Source organism: Microtus oregoni, unplaced genomic scaffold (assembly GCF_018167655.1).
Source record: "Microtus oregoni isolate MIOR12 unplaced genomic scaffold, Mior012 000053F_ref0000044, whole genome shotgun sequence".
Classification (NCBI taxonomy): domain Eukaryota; kingdom Metazoa; phylum Chordata; class Mammalia; order Rodentia; family Cricetidae; genus Microtus; species Microtus oregoni.
In genome coordinates, this window is record NW_024543829.1 from 11,202,971 (window position 1) to 11,221,445 (window position 18,475).

Here is an 18,475-nt window from a genome sequence, read left to right on the forward strand (position 1 = left end):
TGGAGAATATTTTTAATTTGTTCATTTTCATGTCAAACAATTATATTTTTATGGACTTTCTTATATGCTAGGGAAACATTTTGGGTACTACATAGATGTATAGTCATTTTAAAACCATTACTTGAATTAACACGTTATGAGAGGTAAAGGATGATCAGGTTAGAGAAAGTCCATTTACAAACATTTTAAGCTTTATCATACTTAACTTTGTTATTTATTTATTTAGACCACGGGGAGAACAACACAGCTTCTGGCAGATAGGAAGGCTTGAAAGGCTGCAATTCGACTCTGAGGCGCCTCATTTCCTAACTTTGGGCCTATTTCAGGCATGTGGTCATTCTGCCCTCACCTATGCGATGGGCAGAACGACCACATTTCCCTGTGAAGACCTGTGCCTGCCTAGAGCACAAGGCCACAGGGCCTGTCCTCCATTTAGCAGGAGCACCTAAGGCGCATTCTGAACCACCCGCTAGAAGAAGAGCAACTGCTCTCACATGCCACGGCTCAGGCGTGAGTTCTCTGAGAAGACCAGTTCCTGTAGAGATCGGACTGAAGTATGGAAACAGAAGCAAAGATAAGCTTTCTGGGGTCCATCTAACAAGGTACACTCCAGCTATTCTGTGAGCATTTTTACTCTATGGAAGGCAATTGTAGGCTTTCAGTGAATCAACACAAGAAAACTGAAATTTTAAGCAGGCATTCAACCTATAATCACGGCCATCCACTACCAAGCATACAACATGTACGCTTTTGATGTTATTTCTTGGAGATATTCCTATAGAACGCTCACAAAGCTCACATAACGAGGTCCTCCCAGAATACAGCTGAGTATGTAAAAAATCGCACCAGGCTCTCACATCCTAATAAGAGATTTTCCAAGGTTGGTCCACAATGATTTGTTGAAGTTGCAGGACAAGAGGAAAAGGGACTACTCAAATTAAAAAATACATAAAACATCGATCTAAAATGATCTATGACCATATTGTGAAAAAAGTTAAGAGGTTAGTTAACAGAAAGCAGTTGGTTAATTAAGTTTTCCTTTGTAACACTGGCAGAATCAACACCAGGTAACAGTTACCTCTGTGGCCTTGTTGGACGGCTGCAATCCAGTCATATTTGTCACTATTAACTGATGTAAGAGTTGAACTTGAGCCACACTTAGGAAGAAGTCCAGGTTTGTGGTTATGTTCACTTCCAAGGAATGGCCACAAACTAAAATCTCCTAAAGAAGGGGAAGACAGGTTCAAAAGAAATTTTTTTAAGTGATAGTCCTCAGATACTTTATTCTTGTTATTGAATGCATACCACTTTCTAACTCTCTAGGGACTCAAGTACACATACTTATTAATGAGAAAAGCAAAACTAACAAGGACAGCCACTAGCATATCTTAAAGGATCAATTTAGCAAGTACTTAGAAGGGTGTGCTCTGTTGGGTTGCTTGCTATACATGTACGTCAAGAAGCAAAAGGAATTTCTCCATCTTTTCATGCTCATTTGTTTCCCCCACACTCTGAACCACTGTCATTGCTTTACATGTAGTTATTGGTATGATTTTGCAGTAGGATCTTGTTCACCAATTCAAGTGTATGGACAGCTCCTGAGAACCTTTTCCACATCCAGCTCCACAGCAGACCTGGGCACAGCTGCCAACCTGCTCTGGAGTGACAGTGAAAACAGTTGGAGACTCCGCAGTGTGAACACTGACTTCTCTCTTGACACTGCTAAACCTTGGCGGCAATGGGCAGATGGCCGCTGCCTAACTGGTGCTGTTTTCATAACCGCATCACTGGAACATTAGAAGCCGCCCAGAGGAGGCAAACAAAACAAAGCAACCCAGAAGCGCCAGAAGTTCATAAGCACAAGCCCTGCCTCTTGTCATGGGGCGCACGTGGACAATGTCCAAATGTTTGCAAACGTCCAGCAGATCTCCTTGTTAGTGTCATACAAAGAATAGACTTAAGGACACCATGGCTGGGCTAAATACACAGCAGACAGTTTAGAGCTGCTTTTAATAAAGGATAAAGAACATGTCTGGCATGATAATCTTTTTTTTTGTTAAATAAACTTTCTTCACAAATGTGCTGTTTTTTTTATTATACTTGAATTCTTATTTTATTTCTCAAGACATATTGAAAAAGGACAATGATTAGGAGTACTTTTAAAAAATTGTCTTGTCATTATAACATGTCTTAAAGGAATATAAATTTCTACAAAAATAACAGTTGTATTAGCGGATATGTCCTATAACTGGAGGAGGACCACTCCTGTCCTAGTGCTAACAGTGTAGGGTGAGTAACTTATAACAGCAAGAATAATTTCCACTTGCATCCTTACTGGAATGACCTGCTTTGACTGGGTCAGTTCCTGGAAACCCTGGAGGTGAACTGGGCACTTGCATGAGACAACTAAGAAAAGTGCGAGGGAGCTGATGGGAGGAACGGGAGTGAAGCGGCCACTAAGGCCTCCAACGCCAGCAGGCACAAAGCAGCCCAGCTCCTGCTTCCCTTTCAGTCCTTCCAGTGGGGATGAGGAATTATTACTAAGGCCTTCAAACCAAATTACCAATTAATTAAACTGGGATAGAATTGTTTTTACATTTTGATATATTTTTATTTTCATTTCTTAACTTTGTGATAATAAGTTCTTAAGAATACAAGAAAGGAATATTTCTAGGGAAAAGTTCTTATTTCAAAGTGATCTGTGTTTTTCTTCCTTGTCCATTTTCTTTTGTTTCTTCTTGTTGGTTATTTGTTCTTCTTTTATTTTGGTGGTGGTTTTGGGGGTCAATCTCATGGCTTCACACATAGCAGCTAAGTACTCTAAGAGGGAGCTACAAATCAGACCCAATATTTAATTTTTGTGAACCAAATAAAAACAGGAAGTTCAACAGCTCTCTAATGTATAGGAATGTGTGCATCTTAGTTCATATTTTCACAGCAGTGAGTTTGGGAGAAAAGCACCTCCTGAAGTGTTGTACAAAACCAGCTTTGTTACTAAGAAACCAAACATAAGACATACTCCTTATACACCTTTGGGGGCTATAATACGGGCCCACTTCTATCCAGGAGGAAGTCAGTCTCTTGGTGCAGCCTTTCCTTCCAGACCTGCTCTATGTTTTAGGAACTCCACCCACAACCACTCTCTCCTGTGAGCCCACAGCTGCAATCCTAAACTGAGATTCAAATCATAGTAGCAGTCTACCCTCATCAGAGAAGCTTCTTCTTGAAGAAGGTAATTAACATGGGGACCCACAATGAGACACTGTATAGAGAGTCAAAGACTTAGGAGATCTCAACACCAAATGGGGCGTCTGTAGAGCTCTCCCTACCTAAAGGCCTGGGATCTATAAGGAAGAGAAGGCAGGAAGATTGTAAGAGTCAGAAGTGGTGCACCTTCCAATACAACAAGAGTGATATACTTCTGATACAGAGCCTCAGATAGCACCCGCAAGAACTGCACAGGCTCAAACCAGACAAAAATCCCAGGATGGAGAAGGGGAAGAAGACACAGTCTTTCCCTTAACCGAAAAGCTATTTTCAACTGCTACCTGTGGGGAAAGAGAAAAGAAAAAAAAAAGTGCTCTCTAATGGAGTGTCACCGGGTATAGAATTCACAGTCTAGGGCAAGCCCAATGCCCAGCCCAGGAATAGCTGGACAAAACATAATGGATTTCATGCTGTATGTGTGTGTGTATGTGTATGTGTGTGTGCATGCAAGCTTGATGTGTTATTTTTTGTCTTTCAGGTGGTTTTTTTAGTTTGCTTTTTTTGTTTTTGTTTTTGTTTTTGTGTTTGAGACAGGATTTCTCTCTGTAGCCCTGGCTGTCCCAGAACTCACTTCTGTAGACCAGGCTGGCATCAAATTCAGATATCCACCTGCCTCTGCCTCCCGGGTGCTGGGATTAAAGGCATTGTGCAATCATATCCAGCCTCTTTTTGTTTTTGATAAAAAGAGAGAGAAAGAAAGACACTGACAGACAGAGAGACCAACTGACTGACAGTGAATTGAGGAAGATCTAGGATGAGGTGGGGGGGGGGTGAAAAGAAAATGATCAAATACATTGTATGAAAAAATAAGTAAAAATTTAATTAAAAAGAAACCAAACTAAAATATTATAAACCTCAAATGAGATTATGAAAAAATTTTCAAAAAGTCAGAGAAGGAATCTAACGTTCTATTGTTTTAAATTAATATACAAAGCCCTTTTCACTTAACAATGGATTATAAGAGATGCATGGTTACCTGAAAATACTATGGCTCCTAACTCACTTAACAGACCTGAAATGCTCCCTTAGTAAGCACAAGCCCAGGTGGGCCACAGTCTCCTCACCTATAAAATGCAGTTATGAGAGCAGCCTGAGAGGATTAGCATGGGCAGTGGACTACTCGGCACTGGTTAGTTCCCATGGTGACTGTCATTACTGATTAGCTAATTTGATGTAAGACAGGCTGAAGCAGTCAACTCTCCACGACACAAGCACAGTACTCCATTACTTAAATTAAACTCAAGCTTATATTCAGTTCTAACCTCCGTGTGCAGATTTTCTGGGGAGATTATTTTAGTGAAAATGATGGCAGGCGCTCCAGTGATTCGGACAGAAAAATCTGTCAAGATGGGGGTCAAAATCGCTCTCCTTTCTTGATGTCGCCGTATGCTAAAAAGATAAGACAAACAAATGTTAGTCAAAGAGTTTAAAAAGAAAATTTTTGTCCCTTGATATTTTCAAGGATAACTTTGAGTCTTCCTATAAATCGCACCACCGTTTTGAGAGTGCCTATTTGGGTATCATCTAGTCAGCCCTTCAGTTCTGTACAATCTTCAAACACTGCCTCTGAGAGATGCAGACACACTCCAGCCACTTCATGTCAATGTCGTTCCAGGCCTTCAGTGAACTGTGCTTCTGTTTGCAGTCCCACCTGTTCTCACCAAGTTTCACAGCTCTCTTGTCACTGTCAATGAGCTTACTATTTTGTAATTTTTAGTTGTTTATTTTTAATATTCTATGTTCCATATGACAATGGCCACGTTTCCAGTCTCATTAGGTTCATCAGTATATTCTATTTCCCTCCTACCCCTCAACAAAGTCTCCCTACACAGTTCTGGCTTGCTTGGAATTTCCTTTATAAGACAAGCCTGGCCTTGAGCAGGCAGTGATCCTCTTGCCTCTGCCTCTCAAGTGCTGGGACTGTAGGGAGGAGCCATGGTGCTCATCTCTTAACTCTATGCTTTAAGCTTGAAGATCCATTTGAGTTTATGGAAAATAATACAGATATTAAAGCCTTCTTTGTATATTCAATAGCTTTTGTGTTTGAAATCTAATGCTGTAAGAAGGAAGGATCCTTATCAGCCTGAAGAGACAAATGGAAACAACTTCTAGAGTCGGCCTGCAGTAAGCTGTCTCCCATCACAGCTTCTGGCTTATTTTAATTCTACTTTAAACCTCTGCACATTTGATAAGTTATTTCTTGTTGGCACCCACAATAGCCAGTAATTCAAAGGACATACGGCTAACACAGAAGATGATTGGGATATACCAGAGGTTCCAAGTAACTCTTGCCGTTTTAATTTTCGTTTTATAAAATATCACTGTTTATATTTGACTAGAAACCACACCTCCAAATTTCCTTTAAAGTTAATTTAATATTTTCCATAAATACAACCTTATTATTCCCTTATGATAAAATGATAAAGTTAAAAGCAGAAAATTGGCATAAATTATACCTCATGTGAAAACGCAGATAAAATGCAAGTCTTTCTATATCTAAGAAAAATGAGAATAGTCTAGAGAGCAGTAATGTCTTTTGTGAAATTTCCAGTGGGCAGAGCTTTATACGGCAACTGCCAAAAAAGCAAATTGGATCATCTGGTTGTGTGACACATAAGTATTGGATTTCAGGAAAGTCAATTTTAAAGAATTAAGAAATCTGGTGGGTAGAGAGCAGCAGGAAGAGCACTGTAATCTGTGACTGTGGAGGAAGGTTTAGCTCCTGAGAGACACCATAATTACAGCCTAATAGCTCGGATTCCATGAAATGACCGACGTGAGAAACACCAAACATGATGTGCTCTGAGGGGAGCGCCAAGACAGGCGCATTAGAAAGACGGTAAATGGAAAAGATGGCAGCAAACCAAGAGCGAGCATCAGCTGAAGCAGTGTGGTAAAGAAAAGGTCCTTGTTCCCATCATTTGTTTTGTTCTCACTTGGGTGACGAATTAAATCAGTGACACTAACTAGAAAAGCTCTATTACCACAGCAGGAAAAAGGAGATCTCATCAAATCAACAGCCATTTTCTGTTTCAAAGTAAGAGTGCTTCCTCTGTGCAGTCACTGATAAACACTTGAAGTGATGATAAGCTTTTAAAAAGCAATTAAAAAATGTTATAAATCAATTATTTTCAAAGCTGAATCTCAGGAGGAAAAAGAAACACTAAAGGAGCAGCTGTTACAGAAACTGTCACTATCTTGCCAGGTAATATATGTAGTGCTGAAAACTAAAAAGGAATTAAAACCCAAAGCACCAGCAGAGGTTAGTGGCAGACTTGGGGTCAAGACAACAGACTGAGATTGTGAGCTGCTTTAGATCTGGGCCCCTAAGGCTAAGGAAGCATCACTCCATCTTAAAGGGAAAAACAGGAATGGCCTAGCTCAGCAAGAAAATACCTGATGTGGGATTCTCCACTCTGTATGCTGTAGATAGCATTGGCTAATAAAGAAACTATCTTGGCCTGTGATAGGGCAAAAGAGTAGAATTAGGCGGGGAAAACTAAACTGAATACAAGGAGAAAGAAGGCGGAGTCAGAGAGAAGCCATGGAGTCCCACTAGAGACAGATGCCAGAACTTTACCTGGTGAGCCACAGTCTCATGGCGAGACACAGATTAATGGAGATGGGTTAATTTAAGATACGAATTAGCCAGAAATATGCTTAAGCTATTGGCCAAACAGTATTGCAAATAATATGGTGTCTGTGTGATTATTTCAGGGCTGAGCAGCGGGGAACAAACAAGCGGCCTCCTAGAACACATACCGAAAGTGACAGAGAATTCCCTAGAAAATTTAAAATAATAGGATTTACTCTCTTTATGTGTGCCTAGTTTATATTATCTATGAAACCCAGGAATAATCTTTCTGAGTTATTATAAGAACAATAAAAACAAACTAGCTATAGTTACAAAATGGATTTCATGTTTGTAATAAAAAGCAGAAACAATATAAAAACACTTATGTTGGGTATGTTAAGGTTAGAAAGTGGAGGCCATGTCCCAGTCCTTCAGTACCTGCTGGCCATATTCCACTCCAGGGCTGGGTTCTGAGAGTTCCTTTCACTCTCTGGTAGCGGTCCTCCTGGGCCACTCCCTTTCTCTGGTTTGAGTTGATCCCACTGGGCAGTACCAATATTGATGGACTGCAGGTCTATCTGGTACTGTCTATCTTCAATTTCTGATCCAGGATCTCGAAGAATTCCTAAGTTCAAGGCTCTCCTGAGAAGGCAATGACAAAAAGCAAACAGATATCCAACAGTTATTTGTTTACTATTATAGTATCATAACCACATTTGTCCTAAATTGACAATCAAGATGAATAATCGTATTAGTAAATAATATATGTAGGCTAATCATAGGTATGATAAAAGTATTAGCAACTTACCATACACTGTTTTCTACAGGTGTAAACTACTCTTACTAATCCAGCATGATGGCTGTCTTACCATTTTCACAGCACTTCTTCTAAGCACTTCTACACATTATTTTAATGTTGTGATTCAGGGTCTGCTATCATCAATTTTTAAAAACAGCTCAGAGTAGCTGGAAAACAGTCAAGCTGCAAAGCTAGTATGTGACAAAAGTCCACGTGTAGTTTAGAGAGTCTCCCTCCCCCAAGCCCTTCCCAGGGTCAATCAGACAACTCCCAAGAGCCCGGCTGCCTTGTTAGGCAAGGTATTGACCAGTATTTGGAGATCAGACACTCATATATTATGCAAAAACTTACAATTTCAAGATACCTGTTCCAGGGAGGCAGACAGGGCTGTCAGGTGGAGGAAAAGCAAAGATACATTTTCCTGAACTGGACTCAACTTCAGTTTAGAGAATCTCCCTGATGTGGGTCCAATAAAGAAGGACACAAAGCGACGCAAACACTAACTCTCACTTGCGGCTCATACAGCAGCAACAGAAGATAGAAACATGGCCTCCAAGACTTCAAAACTATGGGGCTAGCAGATCAGAAATACACACATCCTCATTATGTGGCCGAGAGTAAGAATTTTAAACTCATGCAAAACTACAGATAAGAATAGAATCACTTAAAGTAAAACCCAGCACAACAGAAGTGCAAAACACTGAACAGAATCAAAAGAAGGGAGGCCACTTACAGTTAAAATGGGGTTTGCATATACAGACGGCTCACTGAGTTTCAGGGTGGTAACATACAGAATGGGAGGATGTACACACCATCACAGGGAGCTGGGAGGAGGATGGATCCCTTGCTTATGGTCTGCTGTGGACCCCATACCTGACTTCCCTAATAATACCAGAAAAGAAAACATTACGACTGCTCCTCCTTAGGGTTCTGGATCAATCAAAAGAATCAAATACCTGTAGCCCAGGGAAGAGAGCCAGGATATTCTGGTTTGATCCAAAGACTAGAACATTACACAACACTGTATCCTCCTCTAAGACTCATTCAACAGGGCTTGTCAATCAACTGACCAGGAGCCCACACCCCAGGAAATCTGACTCACCTAAAGATGATAATGTTAAGGAGATGGGAGATCCCTTCCCAGAAGTCCCACCCTCACTATGGCTGCTTAAGACACCTCCCTCTTGGCAGCACTTCTAAGTTTGCCCACATTCTGAGTTAAGAACAGTGTAATTTTCCTCTTCTTCTGGATACTGCTCGAAAGCCTAAGCATGCTTTCCAGGACACTCTGGGATCCTCACTATTTATCTGAACCATGACTTCTGCCATGTACAATCTTGGCACTCTCCACTACTAAACATGATGGCTTCCTCTGCCCTCAACTCAGAAGGCATGGATTTTCCTACATCTTTGTTGTCTCTCCCCATCCTGCCGCCTCTGGGATTGACAGCTTGTCTGTCTTGTTTTTCTTCCAAACTCTCATAGCTCCCTTCTTCCAAATTCTCATAGTTCTTCTCTATATTCTTTTATTAATGAGCCTAAGATCCCAGAAAGTAAACTTGATTTTGCTAGTAATAGTTAACAACCAGAATAAATGTTGGTGATTCATACACTCTACACAAAAACATAAGAACTATCAAGCTTAACAAACTGTAGTTATAGTCGTACCCAAGAGCCACGCTGGAGTTTTAACAATAGGGTGATGAAACGTCAGTGAATGGAAAAACAGATACTAGACAAAAATCTTGTCCACAAGAGCCTGTTAGACGTAGTTAGTTATTAAGAGTCCATAGTGTGAGCTCTACTTCAGTAGTTATACGTTAGTGCAAAACTTCAACCTCTTTCAGTAATAAAATAAGGAAATAGAAAAATTTAAAAATCAAATTACTACATTTGATGACATATTTATGGATAATAGAATCTGAAATTGGAAAACATGCTTCTCACGTGCACAGCAACATTTCTGAGAACTGATTCCCACCTACCATAAAGTTCCCTTCAACACATTCCAACCAAGTAAATATCACACAGACTGTATTCGGTGAGTACCATGAAATTAGCTTCAATGCTTATGAAAGAGAACCTACAAAATGTTTATGTTTAGAAATTTAAAAGACATTTCTAAGTTAGTTACTCCTCGGTCAAAAAATTAAGAAAGAAACAATTTCAATATTAGGCGCAAAAAGGCAGATACAGAAGAGGTAGCACTTGAGGAGAACGCACTGTTTAACACACACATGTGTTGTTGAGAAAGAGAGGCTCAGAACGAACAAGCTCCACATAAAAACACAGAACAAATGGGAAAGAGTGGGATATGAGAGCAGAAATCAGTGGAACAAATAATCAACAAGGCCAAACAAAAGGCCAACTACTAGCAAGAGGGAAAAATAAAAGGATAAAAGAGAAAATAATATATTTGCAATAAAAAGAAAACTATGATACTGGACAGCAGGAGTGAGCAGACAATGGGTGGAAGCCAAGTAGGTCTGCAGAACCTGGATCTCCCAACTTAGGCAGGAAAACAAAAACGAACAAACAAAACCCCCAAATTCTCTCCTGGTCACCACTCAATACTCTCCTGGAAGGTATTCTTATTCTTCTCATAGAGCATCCTCTCATTTCTTCCACTAAATATGACATCAGTTTACCTTGTAGCAGTTCTTTCTGTGTGTGTGAAAATGGCCCATTTCAGTACCTGGACAACACAAGCACTACTGAAAAGTGTAGCAAGTAGGAGAGAGAGAAGTCCAACATCTCTCTACTCGTGGGACTATCAAAACCACATCATCTTATCAAAATAGCATTTCCTCAAATGAGTATAGTTACATTTGCCCCTGAATAGATAGTTACTGGGCACTGTGTCTCATGTTTTGTGGCAGTCCCTAGCTGCCGGCACGATTCCTGCCATGACCCAACCCCTCATATCTAGTGGGGATTTAGAAGTAATTAAGCGAACAGAAGACTGAGCACAGAACACAGTTGGAAACACCCAAGGACCACCTAACAGACTGGTAGCCCAGGAAAAAAAGATAGGAAGTACATAGGTCTAAAGTACCAAAGGTCCTATCTCATACAAGTGAAGACTTACCTCTCACAGGGGAAACAAGACCCAAAGGTGTGGCATCAGTAGATCTAGCACACATAAGAAGGTTCTGAAAAGCTACTGTGGCGAACGGGTAGGAAAGAAGGAAGGTGACAGGCAAGAGGAGCATCAAATGCCACATGAGTTCCACCTGCTTATTTGGTAAAGTTTAAAGAATCCAAAGAAGCTGTGAGAATGAAGATGCATGCACTAAAAGGAGGGCTTACTTTACAAAGCCGTCATTTTACTTTTGTCTAACAGAATACAGAAATGATGGAATGGCAAACCTCCCCCAGGACCACCGGCCAGTTCCCAAATAACCACACAGAGACTTAATAGTAATTATAAATGCTCAGCTGATCGCTTAGGCTGGTTACTAACTAGTTCTTACAGCTTAAATTAACCCATGTTTCTTGTCTATTCTCTATCATATTCACAGTGTACAAAAAGCTTGTTCCCCAGCACATAGCTATCCAGAGAAAGCCTCGGTTTCTGGTTAATTAAGATTACTGAGAACATATAAATACACACATGCCCATCTATGCAGAGGTTGTCACATCATAAAATCTTTAGTAGGTGTGAAGAGAAAAAAATTATTCTATTTTAACTCTCCTCAGACTCAGCATAAACTGTTAAATAGAAATGAGATAACTAGAAATTAACACAAAGAGACACAGCCAGAAAAAATGTACACTAGAATTTGGAAAATCAAAACCAAACAATAAACAAACCAACAACACAAGAGAAAACACTGGTCCTTAATGTGTTCAAACCACATTTTTATTAGCCTAAAACCATTATAATAGCATACTGGTTAGCATAATAAATCTCTCACTCTGAAGGCTAAGAAAATGTTTATTATGAAATATTTAGATCAATTAAAATTATGTGTATCTTTGCAAAACAGTTTATTCAATAATTTCTTAGCACCTAAGATTTCAAAATCAGGGCATATAAATGTATTTCCAATTGACTTTCTCAACAAAATTCATGTTTATATTAGAAACTACAGAAGTACAATACTTAATATTAAGATTATATTTTAAGGAAGCAGTTAATATAAAAACTGAGTTTGGTTTCATTTTTCTGTAATAAATCTAATATAGATGTTTTTTCAGATTTATAGAATACAAGTCCAACTTTTCCCTATTATATTATCTTAATAACTTATTTTCAATTCTTTACAAAGGAAATATACTACTAGCAAGGACTAGAATACTTAAAAGTCAAAACACCCTTCTTAAGAATGATGCAAATATCTGACAACAGAAAGCCTCATAGTATTGTTTCCTTTCTCAATTAAATATTGTCTAGGCACATTCACTATCAAAAATAGAAATCAAATCTTCTTGTCTCAAAAGCATATGGCTTAAAAACATTCTATGAACTTTGCTCTATCCTTATTGCTGCTTTTGAAAGCAAGCAATCAAATCAGGAAAGAGGGAGAAGCACAATCCTCATAACTTCCTTCCCCCAACACAGAAGGCTCCTGTATTGGCTCCCACGTAGGAGTTATAATTGTAATTGCTTTGGCCCTTCCGAAGCCCCCCACCCAGACCATTCGAACCATTCAACAGGTGGTGGAGGAGGATAAACTCCAGTCTGCAATAGTTGGTCAATAATGTAATCATAAGGAACCAAAGATGACTTTAAGTGTTTAACAGGAAACATAGCTTTAATGTTTTCCTTTTTAAATTGATTTAGTCTGGGGCAGGCCTTTTGCATGTTTACACAAGGAGCAGCTCATGTTGAACCATTTACTGCTCACTGCTGAATAGGCATATCTTGGGAATTCAATATAAAGTAGCAAAATTCATTCACTTATAGTTCAATTGAGATCTACAAAATGCTAACAAGCCAGAAAATAGGAACGTAAAAGCAAGTACAACTTTTGTGTATTGAATAAATTAAATGTCCACATATTTATCACCAACTCTGTACAAATGACAGCAATCTGGAAAGTAAATACAGCAGGAGATAAAATGGCTGACTCTCAGATGAAAATCAACGTGGTTCTCGGATGAGCGACTCAGGGCAGGACGCTCTTGGACTGCAAGAGAACCACTGAGAAGCATGGAGGAAATGCTGGATGCCCCATGGACAGTCTGATTCAGCAGGGCACAGCCGGGTTTCAGGAACAATTGCTCCTACTTCCTCCTCCCCATCCCAGCAGTATGCATTTAAAACCACTACAGAGTTCTTAATTAAGGAGTCTTTAAAAAATTTGTTATAAGTTAACTTCTAACTAGTTTCTATATTGAGAAAAAAATCAAATGGGACATTTATAAAGTTAAATTACAACTGAGCTGACTGGATGGTGAGAAGTACAGGGGGTCTAAATTGCAATCAAAGACAATTCCTTTCCTATTTTAACATACTCACTTCACTGACATGCTTCTCTTTATCGTCTAAATTTTGTTTTCTTTAATTAGACAGTTTCGTTCCATTAGAATTCTACTATCAAACGCTAATGTGTCTGGAAGAAAGAACACATAATTACATAAAAATGACGGTGAGGATAAAACAACAGCATCTTGCTGTTGTCTTCAAGTGCTCCTATGAGATCACCATCCACAGGGTGAATGCTGACACTTTAGGTAAGACATTTCTGAAACAGCTTAGTCCAAAGCTACACCTTGACTATAAATTCAGCCAATTGTCACCTATGTTCTATACAAATCGCTATTAGAAACAAAGCTTTAAGATATGATATGCTATTGAAATAAACTGTTATATAGTTGGTGAAAAACTGTAAGACATCAAGCTGAGAAGATAAAAACAGTACCACCAAAGCTATAATTAGAAGTGATTTAAACTAAAGCACCTTGGAAGGAAAAACACTTAAGATTTGACACGCAAGAATCCAATTACTATAAAAGTAAAATTGTGTTAATTTATAATATATGGGCATTTTTGAGCCCACAAATACCACAAAGTTGTTTCTGAAGAACAGAAATCAAGGTTAAGATTCTCTATACACACATTGGTCATAAGCTAGTCTTTTTATTAAGGAAAAAAACTAATGCTGTAATAAGAGCGATGCAGAGGAGAGAAAAAGTATTCTTTTTCTTAACATCATCATCTCCTCTCCAGCCCTAGCAGGATTACTTCAGTCTTAGCTCAGAGAAATATGTTTGAATTATCGGGCTCTAACAGGTGGAGTACAACTGGTCGAGCTGAGGCTGTTGAAGGCTCGTTGTCTGTGTGGACGGGTAAGCCCAAAGCATTTCAAAACTCAGGTTCACATTAATCATAGAAGACTGGTATGGAAAGCGCGTACTAGGTGTTCCGGGTTGTGGTAGCAGGCTGTGCAGACTTACGTTGCAGCTTGAATGCATCTTTATAGTATCATCATAACACAACTACCAACTTCAGATGGTATAAGGTTTACATGATTTAATTCACAAGAAACAAGCATACCATATCCATCATTATTTGCTGAATACTCATTTGGAATAAAATCATCATCATTTAATAGTTGTATATTTTTAAATAATTCCTTAACCTGACCATATTTATGTTTATGTATATGATAAATAAAATATCAATAAATAACCATAAAATCACCTTAATCTGGTCTACCCAAAAATTTGAAACAGTTATAAATTACCAGTTGTACCCTTCCTAGCCTGCGGCCATTTTCCACCACAGAAGACACATTAGAGATCACGGTACAGATACAGTTCAGACCCTATTACTGAGTAACTACACATCTGCATTCCATTTTATGTGAATAAATGGCATACACATAATTTTTTAATATTTATTTAGTATGTATAAAATATTCTGTCTGTGTGTATGCCTGCAGGCCAGAAGAGGGCACCAGACCCCATTATAGATGGTTATGAGCCACCATGTGGTTGCTGGGAATTGAACTCAGGGCCTTTGGAATAGCAGGCAATGCTCTTAACCTCTGAGCCATCTCTACAGCCCAGCATACACATTATTCTTGATGGCTACTTAGAACTTCCCTTGTGGCTAGTCCTGAGGTTGCCAAGAGCAGGAGAGCTGCTCTTGCTGGCCATTAGTTGCAACACTCAAAACAGCAGGCCCTGGACTTCACCTGGGCAGCCCAATAGAGCCAACCCATTTGGCAGAGATGTGGGTGAAGAAGCCCTGAAGTTGTGAGCATGTATGAACTAAGCTGTTCCTATTACTTATCTGTCATGTGGCGGCATGGGTGGGGGAGAGTACCCTCCCCCCAACCTCCTGCCCATTAATGTCTGAGGTAGGTGGGAGAGCTAGCAGAGGTCATAAGGGCAGGAGAGCTGTCTCTGCCTCTCATCAGCTGCAGCACTCAGGAGAGTGGCACCTATTCCACACCTGGAAAACAGTAGAGCTGGCCCCAAAGGTGTAGGTGTAGAAAAACTGACCCTGGGGACAGAAAAGCAGAGGGACTGGCTCTGTCCCTTGGTCATCACTTCAAGGGGTGAACTAGCCAAGGCAATGCAGGAGAGCTCACCCCGGTGGTGAGGAAGGGGGAGGGCTGGCAGGCTGACCAACCCAGCAACTACCCAGGCCCAGAACCAGGGTTGACTTGGCCCACCCCAACATGCACAGCATCTATGATCTGCTGGAGCAGGTGAAGGGACCCATCCTGAAGACCCAAAGCTGCCAGATCTCCACAACACGTGGCAACAGCACAATAACCAAGAGAAGCACCAGAGAGGGCCCAGGATCTATAGTGTAGCAGAAACCAGAAACCTTGAACCAGACCAATGACTCTTTGTAATGAACACTTGCAAGAAAACATATGTGGATAAAGGGGTTTGCTGCAAGACTCACTCTACAGCTTCCATGATGAGATTGGGTTTTCCATCTCTCTTTTTTCCTTCTCTTAAATGTTATTTGGCGGGGGGGGGGGGGGGGGTGCAAAGGCAGAGGGTGAATACAGTGATATGAATGGATACAAAGGGGGAAATGAACGGGATAAAGATGCATGGTGTGAAAGACTCAAAGAATAAAAACAAGAAAGTAAGAAACAGGAATTTCCCTTTGTGGACATTATAATTAAATCATTGTCTACAATTAAGCAATAGTATTGCTTAAGTCAGCTCAATTATATATAATCAATAATCTATCCCAAATCCAATGCAGCTCATCACTAAATGTTCTTAGTCTGTGGTCTGAAAATAAAGAAGCATATAATTGTCCCAATGTGTCATTAAAGGCCTTACTGTAGTGTAGCTACAAATGCACCCATGTGTTCCTATGTCCACTCTTGACTTGCCACTGGTAGTGTGGTCTTGAGAGGCTGCAGGACGTCTGCCCCACGCTCCTGCTACCACACCTGGAGCTTTGCCTCCAGGTCTGCCAAGATTTGGGTAAGCAGTTCCACAATTCTGCCACCAGAGCCGTGAGTTGCTCCTACTGCCTTGGCTTACCAGCAATGATGGGCGTACAGACCTCAAATCGGAAGTCCAACAAATCTTCCCTGCCTAAAGTTACTTTTCGTCAGCAATAAAAACAGTAATTCATATACACTGGGAAGCGAGATTTCCTTTTCAACATTTATATACTCAAACTGTGGGGGAAATGCTTATTTAAAAATCCTATCTGCAAGGTAAACTGAGGAGACCTAAAAATATGTGAGTGTCTCTAGTAGGGTAATAAGTTGCAGTCCCAACACAGAACCATCTCTTTTGGCCATCAAGAAAATTACTCAATTATAAAAAATAAATATTTTAATGAAAATGAGAGGTAGCTATTTAAAATAAAGATCCTTAATTACAATAATGCTGCTAGATATAGTTATAGGCCCTATACATTAAAGATGTCTGAACTTTAATAACCTGGACCACACCAGTGTCACAATTGGTAGCAGAGCACTGATCATCATATAAAAGCCACCAAACACATGCAAGGAATTACAGCCATCACACATCAAACACTCTGGCCTGGCGCTTCCTTCCTCTCATGCTCCTGGCAGGAAATGTCTACACAGCCTTCGAGGTGACCAGACACATTTAAAAGAAGCCCCGGTTACAACAGCTCCTAGATGCTACGGCTTCCACCAGAAGACAGAGCAGCTTCTGCCAGGACCACTGTGCTACTCTTGAGTAGGCAGCGCGGGAGCCACACCGATGAGGTACTGTAGCTGCACAGCACCATTTTCTCCTCAGTGACCTAGAGAACAGAATGACTCATATTGTGTATTATAGAACAGGCAAATGTCCAAAATGGAAATGATGCAGCCATTTATTTTAGTTTGAAATGAAGCTAAATGTCGAACATTTTAAACTGTATCATCCTATGAAACAGCTTGTCACCTGAACCTGAATTATATTTTTAGAACAAAAATGAATTTCATAAAATTTCTTTCTCAAATAACTGTACTTGAACATGGACAGTGTACAAATGTTTCTGTTTTATCATTAGGTATTTTGTTTGTTTTTAAAAAATCCTACATTTCTGAGGATGTATTTTCAAATAAAATAATTGAAATTAGACAAAATACAGATCTAAATAAAAGCAAAAATTTCCAGAAGAATGCCTGATATGATACATATATATTTATGTTCAATTATATATATTAAATTTTTCTTATTTCACAATTTAACTATTTTTTTACAGGATAACTTGACACTTTACCAGAATGAATGAAATTTTAAGGGATTATCTTTTTTAACAATATAATGATGCCTCTTCTGCCATTAAAATGAAATAAATAATGTTATAATTCTGTAATACTATGCATTTGATTATGTCTCCTGGATCTGGGGAAATTCTAAGTTCAGTGGTACTATACCTCAGTTTTATCAGGTGTTTGTTGAAACCACCTGAAAAGACTGAGGTTATGTCTCACTGAACATAAACTTCATGGATCTATTCAGAACACAAAGTGACTGAAACTGTACTCAATGCAAAACCATGCTACCCTAGTGCATTGATGAGCTGATAGAGGACATGGATTTCTTTGACTGCGTGTCAGTGTATTGAACCCATCCCTGGAGGACAGGTAATCAGGCGAAAGGAAACACACTCACAGAACTCAAGGCACTCTTTCTTGTGGAATCCTGTGCTCTGTTCCTTACATACCAAATACCCATGTATATGACAGCTGTCACTAAGGAACTGAGGCAATAAACGCTATGGGTTCAAACTGCTCCCAGTGCTAATGTCCTAACCACAATCACTAAGGCTCCCCGATGTACGAGATCTGCATGAAAAGACCCAGAGGATAAGCACTGACGACTTGATATTAAAATATGAGTGTATGTTAAGATAATGCTCTAATTATTGATTCATATTTTTGTTTGTGTTACGTTGGTTCAGAATGTATGACAAGAAAATTTATAGGTGAGAAATACAGGTGAAAAAAGTCTTTACAAATTAAAAACTGAAACTGACATTGAGTTTTAATTCAAAACTGAAATTAACATTTAGTGGATTTTGTTTTTGTTTTTTTGTTCCCCCACTTCCAACATTTAGTTTTCTTAAAACTTATCAATGATTATAAAGGCCAGGCCAGGAGAGTTAACCTTTGGCATACAGGGAATTGTAGGCAGGAATGAAGGTTGCAGGGGTGCTGGGTAGTATTAATGTGCCTGTGTACATATGTACATATGATTAATATTTTCTCCTATGAAATACAGAACATCAAAAAAATAAATCAAGTACAAATAAGAAAACACTAAATGGCCACTTCACCACCTTGACCACAGACCAGTACTCCTGACTCCTTTTCTCGGTTCCAGCCCTGATCCAAGTTCAGAAATTACAGGGAAAGTCCATCGGACTAAGGAATGGTCTC

The 18,475-nt window shown here is 39.5% G+C and overlaps 1 protein-coding gene across 3 annotated transcripts in view; it reads right to left on the bottom strand.

Annotated features, from left to right (window-relative positions):
* Window positions 1–18,475, bottom strand: part of Vps13b (vacuolar protein sorting 13 homolog B) — a 470,084-nt gene that overhangs the window by 207,076 nt on the left and 244,533 nt on the right. For all 3 annotated transcript variants that reach the window (XM_041637454.1, XM_041637453.1, XM_041637452.1), the window contains 3 exons: window positions 7,280–7,483; window positions 4,530–4,656; window positions 1,079–1,222 (listed from right to left, as the gene is read on the bottom strand). In XM_041637454.1, the coding sequence (XP_041493388.1) occupies window positions 1,079–1,222; window positions 4,530–4,656; window positions 7,280–7,483 (475 nt within the window). The remainder of the gene's footprint in view (window positions 1–1,078; window positions 1,223–4,529; window positions 4,657–7,279; window positions 7,484–18,475) is intronic.